Source organism: Microtus ochrogaster, chromosome 2 (genome assembly GCF_000317375.1).
Source record: "Microtus ochrogaster isolate Prairie Vole_2 chromosome 2, MicOch1.0, whole genome shotgun sequence".
Lineage (NCBI taxonomy): Eukaryota > Metazoa > Chordata > Mammalia > Rodentia > Cricetidae > Microtus > Microtus ochrogaster.
In genome coordinates this window covers 97,181,818-97,190,753 of record NC_022010.1, presented here as the reverse complement: position 1 = coordinate 97,190,753, position 8,936 = coordinate 97,181,818, and the positions used below count along the sequence as shown (strand labels likewise).

General features: G+C 48.2%; 1 protein-coding gene across 1 annotated transcript in view; it reads left to right on the top strand.

Annotated features, from left to right (window-relative positions):
• The window catches only part of Tiam1 (T cell lymphoma invasion and metastasis 1), a 377,147-nt gene that overhangs the window by 330,983 nt on the left and 37,228 nt on the right, over positions 1–8,936 (top strand). Inside the window, exons 15-17 of the mRNA XM_026787829.1 lie at positions 1,338–1,562; positions 3,166–3,273; positions 5,195–5,352. Of these exons, the coding sequence (XP_026643630.1) occupies positions 1,338–1,562; positions 3,166–3,273; positions 5,195–5,352 (491 nt within the window). The remainder of the gene's footprint in view (positions 1–1,337; positions 1,563–3,165; positions 3,274–5,194; positions 5,353–8,936) is intronic.

The following is an 8,936-nucleotide window of genomic DNA, read 5'->3' as shown; positions in this document are numbered from 1 at the left end:
GGCTGGAGAGATGACTCAGTGATTAGAATCACTGGCTGATCTTCCAGAGGTTCTGAGTTCAATTCCCAGCATCCACATGGCAGCTGATGACCTCTCCAACATCCATGGAATACAATGCTCTCCTGATGTGCAGATGTACATGTATACAAAGCACACCTATAAATAAATAAATCTTAAAAGCAATGAATTATTGACTCAACAGAATTTTGCCTTTGACACAAAAACATTCACATTTTCATTTCATTCCCCTCCCCGTGTGGTTTTTGTATATTTTATGCTCAGTAATGGGTTTTGTGAGTTTTGGAAATCTGAGTGAGGATAGCTAGGGTTAGCTCCAAATCTGGGAAGTGAGAACTCTCTAGAATGATTCTCCTGCAGAGTCAGAGCTGGGACCCGTGACTGCCTTGGGTGGGGTGGCTTCTCTATTCTGCAATTCCTCTGTGTCTTCTTCATTGGCTTCCTTTCTCGGGAGACTCCCTTCCCTTGGCTGCCTCCTCCTCAGGTAGCCGCAGTGTCTGTAATAATGGCCTGAAGTCCTCCTTCATTGACACACTTCTGGTTTTCCCAGGTTGAGCTTGTTCTCATTGCCCCTTAGGGTCCCAAACGGTGGTCCGTCCCAAGGTGTGTCCCGCAAAGATTGCAGAAACCTCTGAGGACCCTACGCAGAAGATATACTTCCCCAGGTCTTGGTGTCATTCAAAGGCAGGGAGAGTGATAAACGCATTTGGTTCTGTCAGCTGTCTTCTCCTTATGAATTTGGGGGGGGGGAGCAAAAACAAAACAACCTTCCTCATGGTGATAGGCAGGAAGAGGAACTTCTGTTGCTTGGTTTCACAGAAATGATCAGTAGATGGAAGTGTGTACAAAACACTGTTGCCAGCGTTCCCGGAGACCAGCGTCTTGGGGAGTTAACCAGAATCAGCATTTGAGGAAGGATATTGGCAGATGCTTAGATCAGTTGGTTCAGAGCAGCGCTTCTCAACCTGTGGGTCGTGACCCCTTGTAGGGGGGCTCCTAAGACCATTGGAAAACATAGATACCTATGATACGATGCATAATAGTAGTAAAATTACAGTTATGAAGTCACGGAAAATCATTTTATGATGGGGTTCACCACAGCATGAGGAACTGTATTAAAGGGTCACAGCCTCAGGAAGGTTGAGAACCAGTGCTCTAGAGCCTTCTCAAACCCACGCGAGCACTGCATCCTGCCCCCAGCGGCCCTGGGGCTGTGAGACTCATTACAGGAGAGCTTGGCATGCCCCTTCTGACAGAACTGCTAAGTAGTTATGCTCTGATTCGTGTGACATTAAAACTTTTCCACCTTGCGTTGGCAGGCCTGAAGGCGGGGGATGAGATTCTTGAGATCAATAATCGTGCTGCTGGCACCCTGAACTCCTCTATGCTCAAAGATTTCCTCTCGCAGCCCTCCCTGGGCCTCCTGGTGAGGACATACCCTGAGCCGGAGGCAGGAGTGGAGCTTCTGGAGAACCCACCGCACCGAGTGGACGGCCCTGTGGACCTGGGCGAGAGCCCCCTCGCCTTCCTCACCAGCAACCCAGGTATGCTGTGCCCAGGGCTGTGTGTACTTCATGAGCCTGTGCCCCGGGAGGTACGCCACTCTCGGGGCCCCTCAGGGCTTGCTTCTGCAGGTGTCAGGGCACCCCAGGGTTTGCTCCTGCAGGCATCAGGGACCCCTCCTGTAGGCATCAGGATCCTCAAGGCTTGCTCCTGCAGACATCAGGGCCCCTCAGGGCTTGCTCCTGCAGGTGTCAGGGCCCCTCAGGGCTTGCTCCTGCAGGCATGAGGGCCTCTCAGGGCTTGCTCCTGTAGGCCAGGATCCTCAGGGCTTGCTCCTGCAGGCATCAGGACCCTCAGGGCTTGCTCCTGCAGGCATCAGAATCCACAGGGCTTGCTCCTGCAGGTATTGAAATGTGTCAGTGAGTGAAGCTAATAGCTGGCCCTGGGCTTCCTGTTGACATTTTAAAGGAAAAGGAGAAGGTATTTTTGTCATGGAATGTCTGTTTCGTGTTTCTTTTGGTTATTGTCATTTTGGAGAGAGGTGCGTGGGTTAAGGCCCCCATTCATGGCTGTGGATAAAGGTATGGGATCACATAAGCCCCAGGGGATGATGCTTAGTTCTCTTCTGGCCTTCACTTTCTCCACCCCCAAAGTCTGTTCAGCCCTGGTCTTCCCATGTGGGAGAAACTGGGTGTTTCTGAGAAAGCTCAGCCAGTGGTGGTTTTGTCTGATTCCTGTGGACATGAGGAAATCCTGTCATGCCTGCTCTATCTGCCACTTTTTTTTTAATGTTAGTAATTTTTTTCTTTTTTGTGTTCATTGGTGTTTTGCCTGCATGTGTGTCTGTGTGAGGGTGTCAGAAAGCCTGGAACTGGAGTTACTATATTGGTGCTGGGGATTGAACCCGGGTCCTCTGGAAGAATAGTCAGTGCCCTTGACCACTCAGCCGTCGCTCCAGTCCCCACCTGCCATTCTTGTCTCCTCTCTTTCCTGCTCCCTCTGGAACCTATGCACTCATTCTGACCGAAGCAGCTTGGGTGCCCCCTGCCTAGGGTGCCTTCCTGGGACCTCCAGCTCTCTCACCTGCAGAATGCGTCTCTTTAGGTTTGCTTCCCTCCCTCCCCCCTGGGTTTACTTCCGACAAGCTTTCACTTTGTAGCCCAGACTGGCTTGGAACTCTCTGAATAAATAACCTAGGTTGGCCTTGAACCCAAGATCCCCCTGCCTCAGCTTTCCGAGCTCTGGCCTTGCAGAGCTCTTTCCTTCGTGCCTGGCTCATTTGACACCCTTCTTTCTTGCCTGTATCGTTCTCTCGTGTTTTGTTTTCTTAGAATGTGTGTGTTTTCTTCATCTTTGCCTTCCAGCATTTGGACGGAGCGTCCCACACAGCGACCCTTTCCTGTGGAACTTGGGAGTGAACGAGTGAGCACAGGGACCCTGTGGGTTGCTGGAGCTCAGCTTTTATGAACCCGTGCTAGGGTTTGGGTTCACTCACTAGGCTTAATTTCAGAATTATTTTTCTCCCCATCTTGTGTTTTCAGGGGGAGAAATAAGACTTGAGGCAGCATGGGCATGCATGGGAGTGGGTCTCTAGTTTTAGTGTCTGTGTTGTAGGTACTGTGTATTGCTCCTTGCCATTGTCAGGTTACCGTCTGCAGCTTGGCTACTTAAGCAAGAAGCCCGTTATCATTCATGATTTGGTTTATTGGTCCCTGGAAGAGTTTGACAAGTTGAAGCTTCAAAAAATGGACCGTACTTGGTTACTATTGGCTCCCTTAGGTCACTGCGTCATAGTGTAGTGGTCTTCACACTTTTAAAAGCTGCTTTGGTCAGCCCAGGATGCCGAGAAAAGGGTAATCAGGACCCTGGCGGCTATTCTCCCAGATGGCCACAAGGTGGTGTTTGTTAGCCTACAAAACAATCCACAGCTTCCATTCTGCAGGGTTGCAGAATCAAACACGTTCCATGTGATTAGGTTGTTTCAGGATTTTGAGGTCATATGCATGAAATGCGTGTGTGACTGTATGTGGATTAATTTTCTATCAGTTTCATGCCTGCTGTTTATAGATACAGATTCAGAATTTGCATATTATAATCCGCAAACTGAAACCTGATCACCCTATCTGATTTTGAACTACTTGGATCCGTCCGTGCACATCACGATTTTGCTTCTTCCCATTACAACGGTAGATTGGGTGGTTGTGATGGCCAGTTCCGGTCCACAAAGCTAAAAATGTTTATTCTCTGGCCCCTTAGAGATAAAGTCCCTGTGTAAAATTGACTCTCGCTCAGAAACTGCTTCCTTATTTACAATTACTGTCTATTTCTTACTAAAAAGATCCTTTGAATATATGTAGATTATTTCCATGAGTGTTTTTAAAATAATAATTTGCGTTTGAAATCAGGTCTAGTTATAGAGCCCAGATGATCCTAAAATCACTATATATCCTGAGATGGCCCCTAGTTTGGAATCCTACTGCCTCAACCTCTTGAATACTGAGATTATGGTAAACAAGGCAGAATAGCTTTTAACTGAAAAGGTTCTTGCTTGTCTATATGTGTGTTTGCTTCAGAAGGATCTGGGCGTGTTCTGTGTATATAGTAGTTGCCCTGTCTTTGATGCAGCGGAGTCCTAAACACAGCCCTGACTTTCCTGTAACCTCCCACAGACGAGGCTCCTGTGGAGGCCCTGTACCATGCAACTTACTTGTATCTCAAACAGTACGACTTCAACCTTGGGGGTCTTCTTTCCTTTGTTTGTTCCCAGTCAAATGACTGTGCCCTGGAGCTCATGATCCCCCACCTGGGTCTCTGCCTTCTGGGTGCTTCCGCTTCCTGGTCCTTATTTAACAGCAGAAGATGAAAGGGGGAAGCAAGGAAACAGGATGGGTAGCCAGCAAGCCTGCCCCATAGCAGGTCAGAGATAACAGACTCAGAAGAGGATGGCACTTAACACAGAGCAGTGGGACAATGGGTAGGCCAGATTCCAGCCTTGATCTAAATTTAGAAGTAACTTAAAAATAGGAGCAATCCGAGTGGCAAAGTTTGGGGTTTGGTGCTAGAGCATCTTTAAGATAGTTAGACTGCGTATTAGTGACCTGGAAAGAGACCCAGGTAGGGAGTCTGAGCATCTCAGGGACTTTGAGGCCCATGCGGTCCTTGGTGCTGTCTGCCCAGCATGCGGACTTGACCAGACCTTCCCGAGAGCGTGGACTGAAAGGTATTAATTCTCTTTCAAGCTTTGGTTATTTCTGAACCGCTTTCTCACATAGAGGCTTGCAAGTAGAAACATCATGGCCTGGTGGTTAAAAATAGGCCCGAGCCAGGTTCTGTGGGACTGCGTTCATTTTGATGTTAGCCTGTGATCCTGTGAGTCATGATTCGCCACTCTGTTCGATGGAGAAGAGCACACCCTGCCATCCTGCCAGGTCAGTGTGATGGTTAAGCCGGCTTCTGTCGCAGAGGACAGGGGATTGTCTGACTGTAGCAAGCAGTTGTGCTTCCTCGCTGTCCACTCCTCCACTTCTGCCTGCAGTGGGCAGCGTGTCTAACTCTCGTGTTTCTGAATTTCCCTGTGCTTGCCCTTTCTGGGCAGAGAGGAATTCTGTGGGACTGAGGTTCCTGGACCCCTTGACAGCTCTTGAGTGGCTCTGGTTCTTGTTGATGGTTTAAGACGACAGTTTAGACTCCTTGAGCGATTTCCACATGTACCCAGAGTTGGAACCACTTTGGCCACCCAACTCCTCCTGTTTGCAGACTTCGTCCTGTGAAAATGGTGGCGTGCAGACATTGCCGATGCCCTTTCAGGATCTGTTCCGTGGAGATTTTGATGTTGGAAATGCATTTTCTGTTTAGTCCTTGATGAAGGAAGGGAGCATGGTGCATGGCTCGCACATTGCCTTCAAAGCCAAGGTCTGGGCAAGGGCAGTCTCCTCTGTACACTAAGACCCAGGTCTAGTTCAAGGCCATTTGCAGTCCATAACTTCCGGCTGGAGTCTTCCTGGCCCCCTTTCATCTGAGTTTCTTAAGCACTTGCTTCTGTGCATAGGAGGAAGGGAGCCAGGACAAACAAACAAACAAGCAAAGGTAGTTCCCTCCACGCCTGTTATTCTCGGAGCATCCTTGCTGTAAAGGGGAAGCTGCCCTGAGAACTCGGAAACTCTTGTCTGCACGGCGACGTTTCTGAGGGCTGCTGTTGAGTTCTCATGGGATTTGTTTTGAATGCTGATCTTAGCATTTCAGATCAGGTAATTCTTTGGTGTGAGGGGCCATTCTCTGCAGTCCTACCAGCTGTCCTAAGACAGCTGCTTACCCCCAAACAAAAATGCCCTCAGAGATTACTGCTGTCCGTCTCCTCCTTCCCCATGACGTCTCCCTGGCCAGGTTTATTAGAAGATGCACGTCTACCTCAGTCAGCGATGCCTCTGAGCGAGCCTGGTGTAGGAAGGCAGGTACAGGCTTGAATATTCTTAGATGCTTCCTAAAGCATGCGTCCGTCATGGTTTTTTTTTTTTAAATGAATCCTAATGATATTCTGCGATTCTCTTTTTAAAAGTTTATTTATTTTACTTTGTGTGCATTGGTGTAGTGGTCTCTGGAACTGAAGTTACAGACATGTGAGCTGTCGTGTGGGTGCTGGGACTTGAACCCTGTCCTCTGGAAGAGCAGTCAGTGCTCTTAACCCTTGAACCATCTCATCAATCTGCACATCCATCATGTTTTAATATGCTTGTCTGGCATGGCCCTTCCCTGCCCTTTCTACTAAGGGAAAAGGTGACATGAGATATAAATCATGACATTCACCAATGAAACAAAGATACCTCTGATAGCAATTATTGCAAACACCCAACTTTTATGCAGATTGTAAGAGTTGTCATTCAAGTGGCATCTAGGGTTATCTCTTCAGAAGTCTGAACTGTGTGTTTAGGGCCAGGTATTGAGATACAAACCTGTCATTCCAGTACTTGGGTGACAGGCAGGATTGCTGAGAGCGTGAGGCGATATTGAGTAACGTAGCAAGTACTGGACCAGTCAGGACTACATAGCAAGACCCCTTCACACACACACACACACACACACACACACACACACACACACACACACTTCGCATGTCTCTAAGTTCTGTTGTTAGCCAGTTCTGTTGTTAGCCAGCCTTACTTCCAGTGGCGCCACCTCTCTGCTGCGCCGTCCTGTCCCTGGGTTTCTGCTCGGCTGATTGAAGGGAAGCAGGTGCCCTGTGTTATCTCAGTGAGGAGCCTGCACTCTCACAGTAAAACTCTGTGCTCTCTGGAGGGGCTGACGCCGCATCTTATTCGAAATAAAATGGATATTCTTGCATTGTGAGCTGGAGTGGCTCTTGCTGATACGGGGTGGCTGACAGCTGGCCAGCGACACATTAGAGACGTTCAGATCAGGCTCAGGTTGGAGAGCCGGAGACCCTTTGATCGGCCTCCAGCACATCTGTCTGCTGCAGAGAGGAAGCTGTGGGCTGCAGCGAGCACAGATGCGCCTCCCGCAGGAAGTCGATTCCCTGGCATCTGCTTCACAGGAAAGGCCCCTGTGTGGCCGTGCATGACCACAGCCCCTCAGCGCCGAGGAGGACTTGTTTGCACCAGGCAGGGACAGCGCTGGATCTGCCTGGCCAGTAAGTGCAGTGGAGAAATGGAAGGCTGTTTTCTCTGGGGGCTCCGCACTTAGGGAACAGGGAGGGGCGACACGAACGAGCAAGTGAACAGCTCTGTCTTCCTGAAAACAAATCTGGTCCAGTCCTGTAGATTCTCTGAAGCCTCACAGATACCCTGTTTGTTTGTCGATGAGGTTTGATGCCATGTGTGCCTCTTAAGCTGTTGGCGTGCCTTGCTGTCTGTCACTTAGCACATGGCCTGCTTCTGTGGGTCCTGCTGGGGTGTCGGGGATCCAAATGCCTTTTCTTGATTTCTAGTGAGATTTGATTGATGGCATCTGCCATGTCCCGTGTGTGAATAGGGGGTGGGTGTTGCTTTGCAGACGCGGGGGAACCTTCAGTTTTATGTTTTTAAAAACCATTAGTGTTGGGGTCAGAGAGACGGCTCAGCAGTTAAGAACACTCGTTGCTCTTAGGGAAGCCCCAGGTTCAGTTCCCAGCACCTACATGGTGACTCCAAACTGTAACTCCACTTCTAGGAGATCTGTTACCGTCTTCTGGCGTCTTTGGGTCAGGGATATACATGGAGCACGCACATACATGCAGGAAAACACTGATGCACATGAAATAGAAATAAAAGTAATTCTAAAAATCATTAATGTACTTTATATTTTATTTTCTCAACAAACATAAGATCAATTATGCCCAAATCTGCAATTTTTATGAAATTTCCACATTATTGTTATTGCTTTTCTCTTTTATGTATTTGTGTACATGTGCACATTGTACATATTTATCACGACATACATGTGGAAGTCAGCGGACCACATGCTTCTCTCCTTGTGCGTCCCCTCAGATTGAACCAGGTCTGTAGTCTCGACGGCCTTTACTCGCTGAGCTGTCTCTCCTGCCCAAATTTATTTCTTTTTGATCTAGGGTCTTGCTCTATCCCAAGGTGGCCTACGACTTACTACATAGCCCGTGCTAGCTTTAAACTTGCCATCCTTCTGCCTCAGCTTTCTGAGTGTGGGAGTTACATGTGTATACCGCTCAGCCCACTCACAGTGAGTATTTAGCGGTCTCTGGTTTGCTGCAGTTTTTCTCTGCAGCCGTTTTGGTTTCTAGTTTCCTTGGCTGCTGGTGCCGGTGCCGTGTATTACGAGGTGAACATGGGATTCTTTTCGTAATGAAGCTATGCCGTGACTGAGAAAGGAAACAGAGTCATAGCCCAGCAGCTGAGTCCCATACGAGTGTCTTTAGGGAGGTCCAGTCTTTCCTCGCCCTACCCACTGGTCCATCAGTCACGTTTGCTCCTCATTTGAACTCAGATATTAGACAACTTTTTAAAGTTTATTTCTAGGGGCTGGCGAGACGGCTCAGTGCTTAAGGAAGTTGCCACTAAGTCTGACTACCTGAGTTTGATTCCTAGGACCCATGTGGTGAGAGGAGAGAACCATTTCCTGAAAGTTACACACACACACAGACACACACAGTAAAATAATTTTAGTGTTTGAACTAGAATTTGTTTACTTTGAACACATTGCTTGTATTTCTCATTAGACAAGGATTCTTTCCTTTATGTTTAATTGCCACAAGGCCTTAAGAAAGACAAATGAATGTGGTATGATCTAAACAAACGCTGCATTGTAACATTGTAAGGTAAACTTTTGTGGCTAGGTTCACATTGTGTTGGTCTTAGCTAGTGGTGTGAGGGGTGAATGACTTGCCAAGGTTTTTAGACCATAAAGATGTGACCATGATATGGAAGCGATTTACAATCCAAAGAGGTGTT